Source organism: Neofelis nebulosa, chromosome 8, assembly GCF_028018385.1.
Source record: "Neofelis nebulosa isolate mNeoNeb1 chromosome 8, mNeoNeb1.pri, whole genome shotgun sequence".
Classification (NCBI taxonomy): domain Eukaryota; kingdom Metazoa; phylum Chordata; class Mammalia; order Carnivora; family Felidae; genus Neofelis; species Neofelis nebulosa.
The window spans coordinates 84,082,134-84,106,200 of record NC_080789.1 but is presented as its reverse complement, the minus strand read 5'-3'; the positions used below and the strand labels follow the sequence as shown (position 1 = coordinate 84,106,200).

Here is a 24,067-nt window from a genome sequence, read left to right as displayed (position 1 = left end):
TACTCTCCGACTAGAATATTTTTACCTTATCACAGAGCTGATTCCTTCTAGTCTTTCTCAGCTTTAATAACTCATCATGTAAGCCTTCCCTAATGACCCAACCTTTCCTAACCTCCCAATGGGAATCACCATCAGTCACTCCCATAATCCTGTTTAATTCTGTGCCTGACGTTTATTACTATCTGCTGTTTTCCAGTTTTGATTATTTATTGTTGGTTTCTTGTGACTTGTATATAAATCATGAGAGCAGGAATCACACTGGTCCTTTCACCACTGTCCTCTGAGGGTCAGAACAGCACCAGCATATGTAGATAGGCATTCAATAAATATTTGTTGAGTAAAGACAGAAGCACCAGTTCCAGAGTATGACCATGAAAAGGGGTTGCTGAAGTAAATTTGTGGGAAGCTGAAGGCTGTGGAATGTTAATGCTCTATTTTTTACATGGGTTATTCTCATGGACTTTAAATTTATCCATGATGATACCAAGAAATCTCTAAGGATATTTCATGTCTTCATGCTTTCCCCCATAACCAGAATAATTTCCTTCTCCTCCAAACTCCTCTGTGCCTATCAAAAGATTTAGGGCAAATGTAACCTCATCAGAGAAGATTTTCATTCTACTCAAAATATTTTTCTTTTGGATTAAATTTGATCTCTTAACTCCCATCCATAATCTCTCTTGTTGCACATATGAGAATATATGGCAACCGTTACTGTCCTCCTCCACAAGATTGTTACTAGCTCATTGAAAAAAAATGATCATGTTGAATTTCTTATGGAAGGTACCACTTAGTAAATGTTTTACATATACATCTCCTATTTATGTTAAATCTTGTATCTGTTTAGAGTATCTTAAAGACAAAGACCATTTTTAACTTGAACCTCACAAAGTTCAAAGATACCCTTGAGATCCTTAAAACATTTCTGAAAGTGATTATCATTCTAAAAAAACAAAATTTCTCATAAATGTGTAACATTTAAAACAGGCATTTATAAAAATTTTGTAAGATATATAAATTGGGAAGACAATATTACCCACTACCTATAATTTTAATATATTATCATTATTACACATTTAAATTAACTAAAATATGGTATTAAGAGCCCTCTAGTGGCAAAGTTCTTAATAGACCTATGAAAAAAGAATTTGGATCTTCTAAATCTAAGAGATTTAATTTTTTTTAATTCTTTTAATTTTTTTTTTTTCTTTTTTTTTGACAGAGAGAGAGAGAGAGACAGAGCGCAAGCAGGGGTGGGGCAGAGAGAGAGACACACACAGAATCTGAAGCAGCCTCCATCCAGGCTTTGAGCTGTCCCTGACCTGGGGCTCAAACCCACAAGCTGTGAGATTGTGACCTGAGCTGAAATCAGATGCTTAACTGATTGAGCCACCCAGGTACCCCTAAGGGATTTAATTTTCTAACAAGGTACTAAATACGTACTTGTGATCACAAATGACACACGACTCAGGTATTTTGGGTAATAAATTCCTGCATTATTACACTAATAATTTACCTTGCAATCAGCTTCTAAATTCATTAAAAAGATATGGGAAATATATTTATATTAAAATATGCCAACCTAAAATTTTAAAGGTAAATTGTTTACCCTAAATTAAAAAAAAAAAGTTGTAAAAATAACAAAATCTCTTCCTCTAAAACCAAAACAGTAAGTTTGCCTATTGATGTTGCAGGTAGTCCCTAATTTACACATATTCTTACATAAACACAGATACATAGATACACACAAGTTCAATTTCATGAATTTACATGCCAGTTTAAAAAATTTAGAACATACTAGCCACACAAAGAAAAGTGTTGTGAATGACATTTAGGGTTATGATGCTCCCTATACTGCTGTGATTATAAAGGAATACAAACCTAACTGCCCTCCATAAATATTGCTTCAAATTCACTCTGAGTTCCAACTGGACTGCAAGGGGGCACGCTTCCTGAGGTGCTGTGGTGATCGAAGTGAAACCTTCTTATCACCACTTGTATTATGTCAGATCATTACAGGGATCAGAGATGCTGAGGGGAGGGTCCCAAGAATCTCTAGTGACAAGCATGCATTTAACCATCCATTCATTCACTTATTTCTTCATTTATTCAATGAACATTTATTGAGCCCCTATCCTGTCTATATAAGAGGTTCTGTGCTTATGGTAAATACAAACTGTCAAGATATTCTTGTCCTCAAGATCATAATTTACCGTTTAAGGTAAGAATTCTAATAATCAGACATAGTAAGAATGGAGTAGAGACATCTAATTTAGCCTGAAGTGGAAAACCTTGTGGAGGTAAAATTTAAGGTAAGTTTTTAAAGATCAGGAACAGGTAGGTGAAGTGGATGAGGAAGATGAGTGGAAGAGAATTTCACAATGATAAAATAGCAAATGGGGCATCATCACAGAGGCTTATGAAATTTCTCCCTTTAAAACCAAAAAACGGAAATACATGGTTTCATTTTTTCTATTGGGAAAGTAATGTGTGTTCAGTACTTGCTTACTGGAAATTCAAATAACACAGAAGTGTAAAGAAAATAAAATATCACCGAAAACAGCACCATCTCACCTTTCTCACACTCCCCATTATTGGGTGACTAGGCTTCCAGATTCTTTTCTATGAATTAACAAATAAAATCCTCCCCCCTCACAAAAATCAGAATCCTATTGCAACTATGGTTTCTTAACTTGAATAAATATCTTAATAATACATTTTAGGTACCTTCCCACATAAAAGTAGGATAGGTTCTAGTTCAAGATGGTGATGTAGGAGAATCCCGAACCCGCTTCCTCCCACAGATACATCAAAACTACAGCTACATATGAAAGCTTCCTCTGGGACTGGGGGGATGCCCAAAACTAGCTGAGTGACTCCTAACACATTGGCTGAATGAGAAAAAAAAAACCCACATCAAAGTGGGTAGAAAAGGCTGAGACATAATCTTTCCAGGAATGTCACCTCCACGCAGTGACCCACAATCAGGAGGGAATGCATAAATGCCATCGTCTCCTTGAGGACTGAAGTATTTGAACCCCAATTCTTGCACTATAACTTTTAACGCCACAGATTGCACCCACACCTGGCACTTGAGAGACCAGCCCCTGAAACACCTACCTCTGACAGCTAGCGTTCATAAGACCCAGGAGGCTATAGCAAACTGAGTAACAGTTAAAAGGAACCTGTGTGGGGACTTACCAGCCCCAGGGCCCAGTGCGGAAGCAGCTGACTGAAAATCACCCAGGCTTTCTATGAAAGAGGCTTATTTGCTTATCTTAAAGCACAGGCCTGAGGGCAATGCATCTAATTTAACACACATCTAGGGGTCTACTGAATTACTCTATAAAAACACAGGCCATTGGGCACCATCTCTGTGCTCTCTGCCTAGCTATCTAGCTCCACGTTCCAGTATCTCCCAGAAAGGAACCTGTAACCTTTTTCTGTGTGTGATTTTTGCAGCTGCCACCCAGGGGACACCTCTAGATTGCCTGGCTCTGGTTACCAGTAGGGCTTACACACAAGGGTCCCACAAGACTATAATAAATGGAGAAAGGGTTCTTAACTAGCTACTATCCCCAGGGCACAGCAGAAAGCCAACAAACCCAGGAGCTTAGTCTTTTGTGAAAGAGGCCTATTAGCTTATCTTCATAGCTGTGGCCTGAGGGGCAGGCTTCTAATTAAACACACATCTTAGGGCCAACTGTAATCTTCCCCAGCAACTGCAGAGGGTAGTCTCTCTCTACTTTCTCTCCACTGCACTCGGCTTACTCTACTGCACCCTAGAACACCAGCATTTACCAGAGAGCTTGTACACAAGTCTGGTGCCCTGTATTTTGCATTTGGTGCCCTGGGTTTTGTGTCTGCTGCCCAGGGGGTGCCCCTTGATCATCTGGGTCTGGTGGTGAAAAGGGCTTGTATTCATGAGTATAAGGAAACATTGCAAAGAAAAAAATAGTTCTTAACTGGCTACCACCCCAGGGCTCAGCTCAGAGGGAACAGACAAAAATACCCTTCTCCCAGTATTTACTGAAAGGTGTATATTTGCATACTTTAAAAAGCTGCAGCCTGAAGGCCTGGCTTCCAATTAGCCTGAACCTAAGTGCTGACTGAGACTCTCCCCTTTGGGAAACTGATAGGTCTTGGCACATCCTCAACTACTGAGAGCCACTAAAACTAAAGTTGGCTGCTTGGACAATCACAAAAGATGCAGAGACAACCAGGAGCTAGGGCAGGCTTGAATGAAACATTTTATCTGCTACATGAGGACACTCCAAGATGGGGAGAGGTGGCTGTTCAGTGCATAGAAACCAACAATGAGATGCAAGGAAAATGAAGAAACAAAGGAGTATATTCCAAAGGAAAGAACAAGATAAAACCTCAGAAAAGACCTTAATGAAATGGAGATAAGTGGTTTATCTGATAAAGGTTCAAAATAATGGTCATAAAGATGCTCACCAAGCTTTTGAGCTTTTGAGAAGAATGGATGAACAAAGTGAGAATTTCAACCAAGGGACAGAAAATATGAGAGTGTCGAATAGAAATCACAGAGCTGAAGAATACAATAAGTGAATTGTATTCACAGTGGAATTCACCCAATCAGAGCAGAAAAAAGAGAGGGAGACAAAGTGGAGATAGCTTAAGAGACTTACGGACATGACACAGACCAACATTTACATTATAGGGGTCCCAGAAGGAGAAAAATGAAGTGGGTAGAAACATATTTGAAGGAATAATGGCTGAAAACCTCCCTACTCTAGGAAAGGAAACAGACATCCAGATCCAGGAAGCCTACAGAGTTCCAAAAGAGATGAACCCAAAGAGACCCATACTAAGACACATTATAATTAAAGTGTCAAAAGTAAAAGACAAGGAGAGAACCTGAAAAGCAACAAGAGAAAAATATTTCATTACATACAAGGAAGCCCCCATAAAACAATCAGATTTTTTCAGCAGAAAATTTGCCGTCCAGAAGGGAATGTTACAATTTATTATGCTAAAAAGAAAAAAACTGCCAATTAAGAATACCTGGCAAAGTTGTCATTCAAAATTGAAGGACAGAGTTTTCCAGACAAGCAAAAGTTAAGAGTTCATCACCACTAGACCAGCCTTATAAGAAATGCTAAAGTGATAACTGATTCAAAGAAGACATCCAGATGGCTAACAGACACATGAAAAGATACTCAACATCACTCATCATCAGAGAAATACAAATCAAAACCACAATGAGTTACCACCTCAGACCTGTCAGAATGGCTAAAATTAACAATTCAGGAAACAACGGACGTTGGCGAGGATGCTGAGAAAGGGGAACGCTTTTGTACTGTTGGTGGGAACGCAAACTGGTGGAGCCATGAACTGGTGGAAAACAGTATGGAGCTTCCTCAAAAAATTAAAAATAGAACTGTCCTACGATCCAGCAATCGCACTAGTAGGTATTTATCCAAAAGATACAAAAACGCTGATTTGAAGGGGCACATGCACCCCAGTGTTTATAGCAGCACTATATCAAAATAGCCAAATTATGGAAAGAGCCCAAATGTCCATCAACTGATGAATGGACAGAGAAGATGTGGGGTGTGTGTGTGTGTGTGTGTGTACACACATGCACAATGGAGTACTACTCGAAAATCAAAAAGAATAAAATCTTGCCATTTGCAACAACGTGGATAGAACTAGAGTGTATTATGCTAAGCATAATAAGTCAGGCAGAGAAAGAAAAGTATCATATGATTTCACTCATATGTGGAATCTGAAGACCCATCTATATAGATTCACTAAAGTGAATCTCTGAGTGAAGGGATGGAAAGAGATACCCGTGCAAAAGGAAACCAAAAGAAAAATAACACAGCTATACTTTTATCAGACAAAATAGACTTTAATACAAAGACTAATAAGAGACAAAGGTCATTACATAATGATAAAGGGGTCACTCTAACAATAATATACAACACTTATAAATATTTGTGTATACAACATAGGAACACCTAAACAAAGAAACCAATTATTAACAGATCTAAAGGGAGAAATGGCAGCAATACAATACAGTAGGGGGCTTTAATTCCCCACTTTCACCAATGACTAGATCATTCAGACATAAACCAATGCCTTAAATGACATGTTAGACCAGATGAACTTAACAGACATATACAGGACATTCTATCCAAATACAACAGAGTACACATTCTTCTCCAGTGCACATGGAACATTCTCCAGTACAGATCATATGCTAGACCACAAAATAAGCCTGTATTTAAATTTAAATTTAGAGAAAATAAATTTAAGAAATTAAAAAAAACTACAATTATATCAAGCATCTTCTCCAGTCACAATGTTAAGAAACTAGAAATCAATTATAAGAAGAAAACTGGAAAATCCACAAATATGTGGAGATTAAACAACATGTTACTGAACACCCAATGGGTCAAAGAAGAAATCAAATGAGAAATTTAAAAAACATACCTTGAAACAAATAAAAATAGAAACACAACATACCAAAACCTATGAGATGCAACAAGAGCACTTATAACAGAAAAGTTCATAGCAATAAACGCCTACATCATGAAACAAGAAAGATTCCAAATAAACAACCTAACTTTACACCTCAAGGCACTAGAAAAGGAACAAATGAAGCCCCAAATTAGAAGTAAATAACAAAGATCAGAACAGAAATAAATGAGACTAAGACAATAGAAAATATCAATAAAACTAAGAGCTGGTTTTTTAAAAAGATAAAACAAATTGACAAAACTTTAGCTAGATTTACCAAGAAAAAAGAGAACTCAGAATCAGAAATGAAAGAGGAGACATTATAACTGATACCACAAATATGAAGGATCATAAGAGACTACACTGAACAATTATACACCAATAAAATATACAACCCAGAAGCAATGGATATTCCTAGAAACATAAACCTGCCAAGACTGAATCCTGAAGAAATAGAAAATCTGAACAGATCAATTGCCAGTAAGGAAATTCAATAAACAAACAAAAAAACAAACGAACAAACAAAAACTTCCTAACAAAAATTCAGGACCAGATGGCTTCACTGATGAGTTCTACCAAACATTTAAAGAATAATTAACATCAACCATTCTCAAAGTCTTTCCAACAACAGAGTAAAATGGAATATTTCCAAACTAATTTTATAAGGCCAGTATTACCCTGATACCAAAACCAGACAACAGCACCATAAGAAAATTACAGGCCAATAATCCTGATAAACATAGTTGCAAAAATCCTCAACAAAACATTAGCAAACTGAATTCAACAATACATTAAAGGGATCATACACAATGATTGAGTAGGATATATTACAGATTCAAGAATGGTTCAACATCCACAAATCAATCAATGTAATATAGCACATTAACAAAATGAAGGATAAAAATCATATGATTATCTCAGTAGATGCAGAAAAAGCATTTTAAAAAAATTTAACAGCCACTTTTTGTAAAAACTCTCAACAAAGTGGGTATAGAGGGAATGTACCTCAACATAATGAAGACCATATATGACAAGCCCACAAACATCATACCCAACACTGAAAAGCTGAAAGCTTTTTCTCTAAGATCAGGAATAACACAAGGATGCCCACTCTCACCACTTTTATTTAACATGGTATTAGAAGTCCTAGCCAGGGCAATTATTTCAAGCAAAAGAAGTAAGTCCTCCAAGTGGAAAGGAACACTATTTGCAGATGACATGATATTATATACAGGAAAACCCTGTTATATATAGAAAGACCCCTAAAGACTACACACAAAAAAACTGTTAGAACTTATCAACATATTCAGTAAAGCTGCAGGATACAAACTCAGTATACAAATATCCCTTGCATTTCGATACACTAAAAACAAATTATCAGAGAAATCAAGAAAATAATCCAATTACAATTCTATAAAAAAGAATAAAATATGAGGAATAAATTTAACTGAGGAGGCAAAAGACTTGTATACTGAAAACCATAAAACACTAATAAAAGAAATTAAAAACACAAATAAGTGGAAAGATATTCTATGCTCATGGATTGAAAGAATTAAAATTGTTAAAAAGTCCATACAGATACAGGTAGTCCAAAGCTATCTGCAGATTCAATGTGAAATCTATCAAAATTCCAATGGCATTACAAAAAAACAGTCCTAAAGTGTTTTTGGAACCACAAAAGACCCTGAATAACCAAGGCAATCTTGAGAAAGAGGAACAAAGCTGAGGCATCATATGTCCTAATTTCAAACTATATTATAAAGCTATAGTAATTAAAACAGTAACATATTGGCATAAAACAGACACATATATAAATGGAACAGAATAGAGAGACCAGAAGTAAACCCATGCATATTTGGTCAATTAATTTATGAAAAGGACCTGGGAATATACAATGAGAAAAGAACAGTCTCTTCAGTAAATGGTGCTGGGAAAACTGGACAGTCACATGCAAAAGAATGAAACTGGAGCACTTTACATCATACACAAAAATTATCTCAAAATGAACTAAAGACTTGAACCTAAGACCTGAAACCATAAAACTCCTAGAAGAAAACATAGGTGGTAAACTTGACATTGGTCTTGGTAACAATTTTTTGGATTTGACACCAAAGGCAAAAGCAACAAAAGCAAATATGCACAATTGGGATTACATCAAACTAAAAAGCTTCTATAGAAACAATCAACAAAAAAAAGCAACCTACCAAATGGGAGAAAATATTTGCAAATCATGTATCTGATAAGGGGTTAATATCCAAAATACATGAAGAATCTATATAGTGCAATAGCAAGAAACAATCCAATATAAAAATGGGCAGAGGATCTCAATAGACTTTTTCCCAAAGAAGACCTCTAGGTACATGAAATAGACCAACAGGTACATAAAAAGGTATTCAACATCACTAACCATCAGAGAAATGCAAATCAAAACCACAGTGAAATATCACCTCTTACCTGTTAGTTATTTTCAAAAAGATAGTAACAAGGGTTGACGAGGAAATAGAGAAAAGGGAACCCTTGTGCACTGTTGGTGGGAATGTAAATTGGTACAGCCACCATGGAAAACAGTCTGGAGCTTCCTCAAAGTAATTAAAAATAGAGATACCATGTGACCATATGATCCAGAAAATTCTACTTTGGGGTATTTATCCAAAGGAAATAAAAATACCAACTTAAAAAATATATATACACTGTTCACTACAGCATTATTTACAGTAGTCAAGACTGTACTAGAAGCAACCTAAGTGTTCACTGATAGATGAATGTATAAAGAAAATATGGTATATACACACAATGGAATATTATTAAGCCATACAAAAGGAAATGTTGCCATTTGTGACAACATAGATGGACCTTGAAGGCATTATGTGAAGTAAGAGAAAGACAAATATTGGATTATCTTGTATGTGGAAGCTAAACAAAAACAAACACAACTTCATAAACACATAGAAGAGACTGGCAGTTACCAAGGGTGGGGGTGAGTAAAATGGGTGAAGACGGCTAAAATGTACAAAACTCCCGTTATAAAATAAGTCCTGGGGATGTAATGTACAGCATGGTGACTATGATTAACAATGCTGTATTATATATTTGAAAATTGCAGAGAGAGATCTTAGAAGTCCTCATCACAAAAAAAAAAATTGTATTTTTGTACCTATGTATGATGATGAATGTTAACTAGACTTATCGTGGTAATTATTTCATAGTAAAGACATCAAATAGATGTTATACACCTGAAGCTAATAGGTATGTCAATTATATCTAAAAAATTTAAAATTTAAAGTATATAAAATCTATAAGTATATAAAAGTTTATAAGTATATAAAATCGATATCATTATTTTGAATGACTACTAATATTTGACTGTTGACTATTTGATAATTAATCTGTGGACTATATTTGCTACTATAAAAATATCTCAATAAACACTGTAGTGCATTTTTATTTACTTGTCCTATTATTTCAAAACAAATTACTAAAATTAAAATCACTGATAGCTACATTTACATGTGCCAAATTGCCCTTCAGAAAGATCATACAAATTTACATTTCTAACAACAGTATGCGAAAATGAGTCCTCCCCCTCATACTCAATCTGAGAAGACAGGATATAATGTTGCTTCTAATTTGATCACTTATTGGATTCAGTATCTTCTCATTTTTCAATTGGTTAGTTACACTTCTCCTCTCATCTGCCTCCTCAAGTCCTTTGCCTAATTTTACATTAGGAGATTGTCTTACCAATTTGTAAGAGTTCTTTTGATTCGAATACTAACCCCTTGTTTTATGTGTTGAAATAGTTTTCTCATTTCATGATCTTTCAAATTTGTTTATAGTGAGGTTTATTGGGCTATACAAATGTTTAGATCCAGGGACGCCTGGGTGGCTCAGTGGGTTAAGCGTCCGACTTCAGCTCAGGGCATGATATTGTGGTTTGTGGGTTCGAGCCCTGCGTCAAGCTCTGTGCTGACTGACAGCTCAGAGCCTGGAGCCTGCCTCGGATTCTGTCTCCCTCTCTCTGCCCCTCACCTGCTCACACTCTGTCTCTCTCAAAAGCAAATAAACATTAAAAAAATAAAAAAACCAAATGTTTGGATCCAGTGAATCTCCTTTTACGGTCTTGATTTTAATGCACTGATAAGACCTTAGTAAAGATAATAAAATAACTTCTCTATGTTCTCCTCATATACTTTTATCATTTTGAGCTTTGATTAAAGCTTTAAATATAAAAACAAACTACTCTGTATTTTTTTAGTCTGTAGAGTGAAATACAAAAATTTATATGCTGTTCCACTGCCAATTATTATACTAAACTCATTCTTTCCCTTCTTGATTTCTGGAAATTTATACAGAGTTTGAACCTCTTACTTCATTCTACCATTTCTCTTACTTTTTTTTTCCACATCAATTCCACCAAATTATCTTTGACCTCCTCTTTTGAGCTGCTGATCCTTTTTTATAAATCCAGTGATTTTTGCCCCCTGCAGTCTACTCACATTTACAAAAATTAGAGGCAAGTGTAGACCCAGGTGACAACTGTTAAAGACTGTCTTCTCTCTTTTGTTACCTAGCACAGCACAGCAAGTGCCTTGAGGGATTCTTCTAAGCAATTACTGCTCCCCTGACTTGACCCCACCCCACCAAGCCTCCCAGCACAGGAAATGGCTTTTCCCTCCTGCCTTGGCACACTTAACCATTACTACAGGTTTCTTCTGCTTCTGTGGAAGAATGCTTTAGCACTATTCATATTAACTTCTCAGTTTTGGAAGGATGATGGGGCACACGTGCAGAAGCATCTACACACGCCTGTTGGGTGTGGTAAGAGTTTTGGTTCCTGGAAATAGGGGTGGTAAGTGAATTAATGTTATTTTCATCTTTCAGGCAATTTTCTCTTTTCAAATCCCCTGATAACAAAGTTCCCTCCAGCCAGGTTCCCCCATCTACCATTCACACAATTGTTGGCCAAGCTTCCCAGGCTGTGGAGAAGTTTCATAAAATAAAACTGTTTCTGCCATATCACTAATTGCCTGCTACCTCTAGTCTGGGGTTCCTAGACTACTTATTTGAGGACAGCTTCAACATTCTATAAAACATGCAATTTACCACTGGGTGGAATGCTTTTGCTGGGCTTACTTTTGTGGCATTATCAACATTAGGTATTGGCATACTGTTAGTTAGACGTTGAAACTGTTCAATAAAACATTAAATAATAACAGAAAACCGCAATGTAAACACATTGGTAAGAGCCATTTGAGCTGAGGAAATCTTCATTTGGTACTCTCGAGCTCAATTGCTGAAAGTAAAGGAAAGCACTCCTTACTGTAAATAGCTCCTTATTGTCTGAAATAAATGACAGACCTTGAGAAAAATACATAATTTCACTGTTGAGTATGTCAGTGAATTTATATGCTTATACATTAAAAACATTTTTTTGATTCATTTATTTATTTTGTGAGAGAGAGAGAGAGAGTGAGTGTGTGTGTGTGTGTGTGTGTGTGTGTGTGTGTGTGTACTTGAGCACAAGCAGAGGGAAGGGCAGAGAGACAGGGAGACAGAGAATCTTAAGCAGACTCCACATGCTGTCAGTGCAGAGCCCGACACAGGGCTTGAACTCATGAACTGAACCGCAAGATGCTGACATAAGCTGAAATGAAGAGTTGGATGCTTAACCAACTGACCCATCCAGGCGTCCCTATATGCTTACATTTTTTATATATAACTATTTCCAACATTTACAGAGCATAATAAATCATCACTGCATGAGGCCCCTTTAACAAAGACGTGTGCATAAGAAAGAATTGTGTTAGCAATGTAAATTCAAGTAATCTATCAAATTATGTTTTCTAATTTAAAAATTTTTAAATGTGAAATTCTTGAATAAAATGCTGGTGGGTTTTCACAAAACATTAATTATATAATCAAGGGACCTGAGGGGAGAGAAATTATCCAACATTTTTAATCAGATCAAGATCAAACATTTTCAGATGCTTTTTGCATCTAACAGTTCTGAATGTTCAACCATGAATCCTGTCAAATTTTAAGTTAATGGGTTTTCATTTTGGCCTTTTTTACTGCATATTTAAACAATGTCAAGTCCAGGGCCCATTTACTCATTCTTTATTTTTCCCACGTTTAGAAATCAGTATGTCCCTTCCACTCACATCTGATCAGGTAAAGCAAGTCATGGTCATGCCTAACTTCAAGGTGGTGAAGGGTGTAATCATCCCGTATGTTCAGGAAAGGCAGGATAACAGGAAATATGAACTCTAGTGGAGCTACCAAGCTACCTAAGCTTTTTTTTTTTTTTTTAAGCTTTAAGTTTTTTGTTTTTTGTTTTTTTTAAAGCTATAGGATTGCTCAAAGATCATTTCTTTAAGTGACGAATTTTTAAAGAGAAAATTATTTGTGGGGTGCCTGGGTGGCTCAGTCGGTTGAGCACTGACTTCAGCTCAGGTCATGATCTCACAGTTTGTGGGTTTGAGCCCCACATCGGGCTCTGTGCTGACAGCTCAGAGCCTGAAGCCTGTTTCGGATTCTGCGTCTCCCTCTCTTCTCTCAGCCCCTCCCCTGCTCGCACTTTATCTCTCTCTCTCTCTCAAAAATAAAATGAACATAAAAAAATTTTTTTAAAAGAGCAAATCATTTCCCACCTCTCCAAAATGTCAGCTATATACAAGTTTCTGGGTTCTCCTCCCCTATTCCTTTTCATTTTGACATGCTTGTAATCATACTCTAAATACTAGTCTTTGTACCGATCATCATGTCATATCCATTTTCTATATTGCTAAAGAATCTTTATAATCTTTTATTCTGGTGTAATATTTAAAGTGGAATTTTTCAATTAAATTTATTCTTAGAATATCTAATAAATTCCTATTCTGATTTCAAGTTTGTATTCAATCTAATTCTTAACCCTGTTTAAAGAAAATAAACCAATAAAACAATGCATATCGTGTCTTAGCACTTGTAGGAAAACCTGCTACTTCTGGACCTTCCTAAAATGCAGATTGTTTATGGCCAAACTTAAAAGCCACTCAGTTCTGAAAAATTCTAAAGACACAGTTAATTCTAACATAAAAAGTAAATGGCTTGAAAATCCCAGAAATAGAAAAGAGCAGAAAACAACTAAAGGAGTAGGATTAGTAAATTGCCCAAATATGTTATTATATCTAAAGATGTCCAATTTTAAATTTTTTTTTTTTTTTCAACATTTTTTTATTTATTTTTGGGACAGAGAGAGACAGAGCATGAACGGGGGAGGGGCAGAGAGAGAGGGAGACACAGAATCGGAAACAGGCTCCAGGCTCCGAGCCATCAGCCCAGAGCCCGACGCGGGGCTCGAACTCACGGACCGCGAGATCGTGACCTGGCTGAAGTCGGACGCTTAACCGACTGCGCCACCCAGGCGCCCCTAAAGATGTCCAATTTTAAGAGAGGAGTACAGCAATTTAAGAAAATCAATTTTACTTTCTAAAATTCCACCTTATAAAACCAACAGGTGAGAAAGTAATGTAAGATAATCCTTCAGTTAGTGAAAGTATTTACTACAAATTTCCATTTAATGACAAGTTCCCTTAAGTGAGTTGGAAATAAAATACACAAAAATTAAATTTGTTTCAAAGCTGTTCAGGCATATCCCTAGAATACAAAGGAGCAATTCCTGTGCTGAATTTTAGGATGTGGAAACAACAGGCTCAATTATGAATAGTGACTATAAATAAAAGGCAAGAAGAAAATATATACATTCAAAACTGAGCCACTGGCAAGAAAGCAGCTTTCAGACAATTTCTTAGTTGTTAAGGAAAAAAATCTTGAGAATGCTTCAAGGGAATCTAATAACATTTTTTTACATAAAGAAAATGTATACATTTAAAAAATGTGTCCTACCATTTGTACTTCAGTATCACCTTGTTCCTCAACTTTTGTTTCTTCCTCACAAACTGATACAGACTCACATTCTTGTTGCTTATACTCTTCTTGGAGCTCTTTGCTGATTTCTGCTTCTCCCTTCTGAACTTCATCTTTGACAAAGTGAGTTACTGTGGCAGTATGTCCTTGTAATGATGCTGAAACAGGGCGCAGTGGTGTGGCATGGTCATAGTGAGTATGCAGGAGTCGTATAGCAATGCCACTTGTTGCTAAAATCCTTGGAATTTCAAATCTAATTTGTGTTTCAGAGAATCTGACACTTCTATACCTGTTAATGATTTTAACAAAAAGGTGAGACTGTAGAAAATGAAGTCTGCTGAGAATCTATACCTAAGCGAGATTTCTCTCCACTTTAATTTTGCCACAGGTTTGAGTCCCAACCCATGCCTGCTTGCTTGCTTTGCAATTTGGACCCAGTTGCTAGTGTTATCCTTCTCAAAAACACTCTCTTGGGATGTATGACCCCATACTCTTCTCTTCCATCTCAGGCAGGTCCTTCTTTGTTTCCCCTGTATGGCTTTCTTCCTGTCCCTTAAATGTTGATATTATATTACTCAGTTCTCTATCCAGGCCCTCTTTCTTTCTCCCTCTACATATTCTCCTTGGATCTTATTTTGATGGCTTCAATCATTACTTATGTAATCTGGCATTTTTAACATGAGTTCTATGTGTCTTGGGATGGGGTAGTGGGACAGAAGAGGGATCCCTGAATCGGCTTTAAGAGGCCCAAAAATGCCCTTACCTATGATGTGTATGTAATAAAGTTTGTAAGAGTCTATGACTCCCAAAAAGTTAAGAACTACTGATCTATGATAATGACTCCCCAAAATAGATCAACTCAGATTTTTTCAGTGCCTTCAGACAGTTGCACTTGGATATTTCACAGGTACTTCAAACTCAACAGACCCAACATTAAACTCGTCATGCCTGCAGCCCCCCTCATTATCATCAAATAAAACAAAACTTGTTTCTGCCTCCACTATTCACTATCTTAGTAAAAAGACACCATCTAATTCTCTTCTAATTCTCTTCTTAAATCTGGACAGTTAATAGAGGGCTATTCATTTTACTTCTTTAAAAATTATACAGAGTAATTTCTATAGGCAACACATTTTATAATGAAAAGGGTTATATTAATACACTGTCTCATTAGATTTAAACCAGAGTATTTTACAGCAAATGTAACTTGGAAAGTATTTTGTCCATTCCTGTTACTAAATATCAAAATTAAAGTCCAATTCTTTCCACTATCATATGACTAGCCTTTTCAGAGCTGGGACCAGAACCTAGGCCTCCTAACTTTTACTTTGCAATTTTTTTCCTCTAGAACTCACTGCCATACTAACTCAATTAATTTGAACTGTTGAAGATTAAATAGCAGAAGTAATTATAAATTTATCATTATCACTCTTATTTCTCAGAAAGATGTTATTACCTGTAAATAAGTGGGGAAACATCACTTAAATATATATATATATATATATAATATAAATATAGTTTATTTTTATAATTAAATAAAATTTATATAATTTATATAATTATACATCATATATTTAATTATATATAATATATATACAATTATTTATATAATTTATATAATTAAATATAATTTATATATATGTATTTTTTAAGTATTATTTAAAAAGTTCACAAAGATTTTTAAAGTTTTATTTATTTTTTTTTTTTTTAATTTTTTTTTAACGTTTATTTATTTTTGAGACAGAGAGAGACAGAGCATGAACGGGGGAGGGGCAGAGAGAGAGGGAGACACAGAATCGGAAAGAGGCTCCAGGCTCTAAGCCATCAGCCCAGAGCCTGACGCGGGGCTCGAACTCACGGACCGCGAGATCGTGACCTGCCTGAAGTCGGACGGTTAACCGACTGCGCCACCCAGGCGCCCCAGATTTTTAAAGTTTTAGATTGCCATGTAGAAAGCACCTACCACCCTATGGGGGGTGTGAATTAAGTGGGTAAAGAAAAGGGGAAGACATTTATCTATTCAGCATTTGTTTGTACTAAACATCATGCTATGATTTTTATATTAATATTTAACCTTCAACCCAATCCTATTAAGTTAAGTAATATAATCATCAGTTGACCATTGATATAATGAAGCTCCAGAAGGCTAAGTAACTTGCCTCAGGTAAATAAATGGCAGTTCTGTGATTCAAACTCTAGCTGGCTGACTTCCTAACATAGGTTTTATCCATGTATACCACACTATTATGCAAAAGACATATGCCTGGTCATCATGATGTGACTCCCAATGTCTTTTGACCTACAGTATCACCCATAGGAATACCTTGGATTCTTCTTGAGGTTTGCCCACACATATACAGTAACATTTTCATCTTGAATGACTTTTTCCATATTTCCACTATCCAGATCTGCTAATGTACTAGCTTGCTGTAACAGAAAAAGAAAACATAAAAGATTAGAGGCCTCATAAATTATGCAACTTACAAGAGTCATTTCATTACTTAGGTGTTAGATTCCCTTTATTACTTAGAAGAGTAATCTGGGTAAAAATATCAAACTAACAAAAAATTGCTTTAAAAAATTCTCTGAATGATACAAATGAACTTCAATGATACAAATGTGCTTCACCTTTGCACTCAGTTTCCCTTACAGTCTCTAAGGATTAAAATTGCTCCTGTATTCCCAGGATTACTGTTAAAATTTTAGCATTATCATGATTACCATGAACCCTTTTCAATTTTAGCATTATCATGATTTTTCATCTTAACTATACACCTGCTTCTTTATCTGTACCTTATTAAAATGTAGATCATGCTACTGCAAAAGCTAGTTAATTTCTGAACATTATCAAATTTAGAAAACAAAATTTCCAGTTTATGAAATCCAAATGAGTCATGTTTCATTAGTCTGACACTTGATGTCCAACATTAAACGCACAATTTAAGGATGTTCTTAAGAATGTTTGATAAAAACAAATAGAGCTTGTTGCATGTTAGCTCTCTTAAATGCCTCAAATAAGTCAATACTCTATGTGTATAGCTGCCATATTGTAAAACCTTAGAAGTACTGGAGATTGAATATATTTTTAATTTTTAAAAAGTCATTGATCCCCCACACTTTTTTCCTTAAAAGGTGACATTACCTTTTGAAGTATCCGGAATAGATGTCTTGTAGAACACTGTGAATTTATCTGATTGTTTCCTCATGGTATTGTTTAACTTGCTTTTCTATCCCCTTTATTTTTTGTAACTTTTTTGAAAGTTAGGTGTGTACATAGGCTTAGTTATTTTTGGCAAGAAGGCATTGGACCTTATGTTGTGTTCTTCATGTTGCATCCTATCAGGAGCTCTATGATGTCCCACTATTAACAATGTGGACTTGATCACTTGGTTAAGGTGTAAGTACCCATATTCTCCCAGTTACAAAGTATACTTTTCCCCAATCAATAAATAATCTGTGGCCCAATACTTTGGCACTAGGAGAATCAGGTGTTCTTCAACAACTTTTCACCTAATTACCTAGGTGAAAATGATCCTTATCATTTATTACAATCGGGGACTGAAAAATGGTGACTTTCTAACTTACAATTCCTTCTACATTTATCAGATGGCATTCTTCTATAAAGAACTCTTCTTTCCCCTTACTCCACTGTCCCCCTTCCTTTTGGGAGTTATCACTTTAGACCCATGGATTTTTCTTTATTTAATGTGTTATAATCAATTATGATTATTCTTTCTGATATTCAAGTTATTGCAAATTTGACCAGTGAGAGCTTCTTTAGGCTAGTTCTATGCCTTTGGATATGACTCCAATAGTGTGTAAGTATTTCTTTGCTTTCTAGCACAAGATAATTCAATCTCATCTTTCACTGTCCTTGCTCCAGACCTGGAATCAGCTGTTTACCCCAGTTAGACTTGGTTCCATCTTAAGGATTAAAAAGAAATCTGCTTCATACTGATATCTCCACTTCAAATTTAACATTACAGTATTTTTTTCCTAATCTTTTATGTACTGTTTTTCTCTTAAAATAATCTTGATTACTAATAATTTTAATACACTTCCTGTTTTTCTTACAATACAAATCAAAGAGTTGCAAAATTATATGAATATTACTAACAATAAATTTAGTGAAGTTTAAGCCTTCTTTGCATTTCTTTTTGTAGTTAGAACATATGCTACCAACACTATACAGAGGACTATGTTCTAGACCAAAATAAACCAAAATAACCACAAACCATGTGTGACCTTAAGGCTGTTTTCTGATTAGAGGACAAAATAAAACAAAAATGGCTATAGAAGACATTCATGGGATATTAGCCAAAATTTAAATATGGACTGGATATTAGAGTATGGAATTATTACTTCCTAAGGTATAATAATGATTTTACAGTTATTTCGATATTATTTTTAGCGATAAGATATTTGGGAAAAATAGAGTGACTACCAATAATTATAATCGTTTTCAACTCATTTATCTAGAGTAGTGAATATCTAACATACAATGTTTAGTGAATTTATTTTCATAGTGATCCCACTAAACCTTAGCAAGTATAAGAAAAAAACTGGACTTTAACTACATTGATAATGCTTTTTTTTCTTTCGAAATATTTATGGTTGGGGGCACCTGGGTGGCTCAGCTGGTTGGGTGTCTGACCCTTGGTTTCAGCTCAGGTCATTATCTCACGTCACAGCTCATGGGTTCAAGCCCCGCATCACAGCGTGCAGCCTGCTTGGGATCTCTCTCTCCCTCTCTCTTTGCCCCTCCCCGGCTTGCTTTCTTCTCCCTCTCTCTCAAACAATAAACATAAATAAAAATTTGGAAAAAAGAAGTATTTATGGTTGTTAGATCTGGATAAATGTATGTGCCTCATATTATTCTACTGACTTTTCCATAGCCTTTTAATTAAAAAAAGATACTAGATGTTTTATTATGTAGCATAAAGTTTTCATTCTTATAAAAGTTAATCATAAGTTATGAGTAAAATAATCACACTTACTCTGAGAAGTCGTTCTGTGGCTACATTGAACTTAAGATGGAGGAGCTCCTGCAGCTCTAGAATTGATCCTTGGTATTGTATTATAGCTTTATCTTCCAAATCATATGATGGCGTTTGCAATAAAAGTAATCTCAATTTCTCAATTAACTATAAAGTAAAATGTAAAGTAAAAATTTACTCTAAAAATAAACCTCTGACAAATAGTCAAAGAAAAAGTGAAAAGGCAATGTTCTATCACTTTAGAATTGACGAACACATCATATCATCAGTAAAACATAAAAATCCTTTCTTGTGTTAATTGTATTATTTAAGATCATGGAAAAATAAAAATATTTCCTCCAGATACTCCTTTATAAAAATTCTCAACTATTGGTAAGTTATGGAGGAGGCATAGCTTGGATGCTGAAGACAATGGAACAATAGAAATAGTGATATAACAATAATGAGGAGGAGGGGCACCTAGGTGGCTCAATCAGACAAGTGCCCAACTTCGGCTCAGGTCATGATCTCACTCACAGTTTGTGAGTTCGAGCCCCAAGTCCGGCTCTGTGCTGACAGCTCAGAGCCTGGAGCCTGCTTCGGATTCTGTGTGTCTCTCTCTCTGGGCCCCTCCCCCACTTGCTCTCTGTTTCTCTCAAAAATAAACATTAAAAAAATTTAAAACAAGCAAATAAACAATAATGAGAAGGAGAATGAGACGAAGGTGGAAGAGCAGATAGTTACTAATAGGTACTGAATATTTATATAGGTGCCCACGGCAGGCCGCCCCCAAATGTAGCACAATGGCATATTGATCATTTTGAATTGAAGCTACTTGAGAAGCAACCAGTATAAAGACACTTGCACCCTCCTCTGTCTCCTGAAAGCAGGAAACAAATCTCCCGTATGAAAATACCTTCCCTGTACTAAGAAGTAAAAAGACCAGAGATAGGAACTTTAAACTCAAGAAAACTGTAGAAATAAACCTTGTTACTTTTTTTTTTTTACTAATCTACCACATCAGACCAAACTCCACTTAGAATTCCTTACTAACTAAAGCTCACAAACACCTATTTTCCTTATCCTGTAGATTCCTCACAAATCGATTCTCTAAAATGTATAAAAACTGCCTGCCTTGGTCATTTCTTTGGGTTTCAATTTCATTATTGGGTCTCCATGCATGTCTCATGTATATTGAATTCTCAGTCCAGCTGAAAGCTTGAAGGATAGAAGAATTTCCCCTCTCCTACACTTACTATGTGCCAGGAACTGTTCTAAATGTTTATGTTTTAATTCATTCTATCTTCATCATAACTCTATGAGGTAGATACTGTTATTATGCCTATTTTTAAGGTTAAGGAAACTAAGGCAGTCTGATTCCATTGGTAAGGAGTTTGAAAGACCCCACTCCTTCCTAACAGCAAGTGAAAAGCTCAATAGACTGAAAAATCAACAACTCTTCTTCGATCAACAAGAAGGGAGGAGACTGGGCAAACGCCTGATCTCAAGACTGGAAAGACCTATAAGTGAACAGAGGGAGTTAGCTTACCATGGTATATTCAGGAACAAAAGCCACTGCAGAAACCAGTGCCAGATAAGAACATCTGAAACTGCCAATGACAAATTACTGAAGGCTTAGTGTGGACAGCTCTTGAGAGTTAAAAACTCCAGGAGAGTACAGCCACGGAAGAAGGAGAGCCCACAATATTGTGAGACTTACCTCCAAATGCTCCACCAGGTTCTCACAATAAATATGGGAGCAGAATCCCCTCCTACTTCCAGCAGAGGGAAGGGAAAAGGAACGGTTTTGAAATACACCAGAGTACTCTATCCTTAACAAGGCCTGATCTTAGGGGAAACTAATTAACTAGAGCCTAAGTTTTGGGACTTTTATCAAAGCCTCACTCACCTGGGGGAAAGGAAATAACTCCAGCTAGCAAGAGCCATCCCCTCCCACCTGAGGGGAATAAAATAAATTAAAAACACTTGTGAAGTTCACCATGCAGAGATACAGGCTTATTAACAGACCGAGACCTAATTGCAGGACTATAGGATTCTTCTCCTCCCCAGCCCCACCTCACAGCCATATTACTAAAGCCCTATTTATACCACTTCCTTTCACTCAGTACATCATGTCCAGCTATCAGGAGAAAATTACAAGTCATACCAAAAGGCAAAAACCACTATTTGAAAAGACAAAGCAAGCATTAGAACCACACATGGCAGGGATATTGAATTATCCGACCAGGAATTCAAAACACCTATGACTGATATGCTAAGGGCTCTACTGGATAAAGCAGACAGCATGCATAAATAGATGGGCAACGTAAAGCAGAGAGATAGAAATCCTAAGAAAGAACCAAATAGAAATGGATGAATGCCTTTGGTGGGCTTATTAGTAGACTGGACTTAGCAAAGGAAAGAATCTCTGAGCTAGAGGACATAACAACAGAATCTTTGAAAACTAAAGTCAAAGAAAACAAAAAGTGAAAAAAAAATATTTTTTTTAAAATAGAACAAAGTATCCAAGGACTGTGGGACAACTACAAAAGGTATAGCATGCATGTAAAGGGAATACCAGAAGGAGAAAAGAGGGAGAAAGGAACAGAAGAAATATTTGAAATAACAATTTCCCTAAATGAATATCAGATGCTAAACCACAGGTTCAGGGAGCTTGGAGAACACCAAACAGGATAAATGCCCTAGAAAACTACACTTAGGCATAGTATTTTCAAACTACAGAAAATCAAAGATAAGAAATCCCGACAGAAGCCAGAGGAAACAACACCTTACCTTAAGAGAAACAAAATTACGAATTACATTTAACTTCCCAGAAATCATCTAATCAAGAAGAGAGTGGAGATATTTAAAGTGTTGAGAGAAATTGAGGCACAGCATGACGAAGGAACAACTAATAAGTGGCAGGATTTAGTTTTGAACACTGACACAGATAATACCTAGAAATTTTCTAAATTAAGAGAGGTGGCATTGTGGTGGAGGGCAGTATGGACTTAAGCCAGCATGCAGGGCTTCGATCCTAGCCACTTCCTACTAGCAGTGTGGACTTGGGTAAGTTATATAACATCTTTGTACCTCTGTGCATCACTATGCCCTCTTCATTTGTAAAATGAGAATACTGGTGCCTACCTCCTAGGGTTATTATAAGAATTCAGCAAGTAACTATTTCTAAAGCCTGGAATAGTAAGTATTATATAAGAGCTTGCCAAATAAATACATTTGATAATTTGGAACTTAGTGTTTACCGTGGGGTCACTGCTATCCAATTCTTTCTGTTCCTCAAGTGCTGCCCTCTTTAGTTTCCTATTGCTATGATCATCCTCCTCTCCTATTTTGTTTTATCTGCCCTTTCCTCATTTTCTGTACTATTTCTTACTTCTATTTCTGTAACCCACTCTCATAATAGGAAGATTTCACTTCCAGCTCATCACTAGTGAACTCCGGTGCTACTTCCCACTCTCTCCCAGCTATTGCAGAGCACTGGCTTCCTGGGCCAGCAGCATGCCATGGTGGCCGGCAGAGAGGATGTGCAATGGCAAGAACCCTGTACAATGAATTCACTGGTGTCCAAATATCTCACAGTGGACAGGAGGCTTGGGAGCTTCTGGAAAGTCAGAGTAAGCCCTATTTAAAGTCTCATAGGAGACTCTAAGCAAGTCACAGTTTTTCTTTCTACATATGTAAAATGGATCTCATACGCTTGCCCACATCAAATTAGGCAATGCATGTTATGAGCTTAATGGTCTGGAGTTACTCCATCTTCATAACAACATGCTGAAGAAGTAAACCCCAGTGACAAGCAGCACAAGAATGTGGTGAGGAATTGCAACAAAAAGCATTAGAATAGGACCAAGTGCAGTGAATTCCTTCCAGTTCCTACTACTATGTAAGTGTGCCTAGTATGGGTTTCTTTCTGTGCATCCTAATGGGATTTGTTGGGTTTCTTGAATCTGAGGGTTTGTATCTTTCCTCAATTCTGGAAAGATGTCAGCCATTTTCTCTTTGAATACTGTCATTCCCTTCTGGTGCCCTTTTTCGATGCATTTTAGCCCCTTTACTCTATCATACATACCCATTAACTGCTCTTTATCTCCTTCTGTGTGCTATATTTTGGTAAATTCTTCCAATACAACTTCTGATTCACTTGTGATTAAGAATTCTCAGTAGAGACATTTTTGTTTCCCTTCAATAAGCTAAAGATGAGCCAAACAAGTTCTTATCATCTCCCTTTGCAGAGCAGGTATTTCCCCTATCATCCACAATAACTTTTTGAGGCTCCCAGCCATACATGGAGTTTCTGATCCAACTTGCCACCTTGCATGGACCCTAGGCTTTGCTTCCTGATGGTCCTTTAAACCAATGCTAACCCAAGACTTAACAGAAAAAGAAGCCTCTTGGAAAGTGGTGTCTCTGGGAAGCCACTCACTTTGAGATTTGCCCACTTTTCTGAGTTGTTTTATGGCCTCCAAGATTTTCCCTTACTTTCTTTTGAAATAGGCAATGAATTTAAATATCATTAAAACATTTTTTTTTTAGCATTTTTAAGTGCATCATAAAGTGCTAGTTCCTCAGGGTAGCCTATCCATCCTATTTATAGAACTAGAAGGTAGGATATTCTTCTTCATCTTTGTTCTTTCATGCCTAGAAGAGTAGGTGCCTGGCACATAGTTGACATA

At 36.3% G+C, this 24,067-nt stretch overlaps 1 protein-coding gene across 11 annotated transcripts in view; it reads right to left on the bottom strand.

Annotated features, from left to right (window-relative positions):
• The window catches only part of DNAI7 (dynein axonemal intermediate chain 7), a 77,437-nt gene that overhangs the window by 22,480 nt on the left and 30,890 nt on the right, over positions 1-24,067 (bottom strand). For 9 of the 11 annotated variants that reach the window (XM_058743331.1, XM_058743333.1, XM_058743323.1 and 6 more), the window contains 3 exons: positions 19,395-19,541; positions 16,721-16,824; positions 14,377-14,686 (listed from right to left, as the gene is read on the bottom strand). In XM_058743331.1, the coding sequence (XP_058599314.1) occupies positions 14,377-14,686; positions 16,721-16,824; positions 19,395-19,541 (561 nt within the window). The other 2 variants (XM_058743334.1, XM_058743332.1) reach the window with 2 other exon arrangements.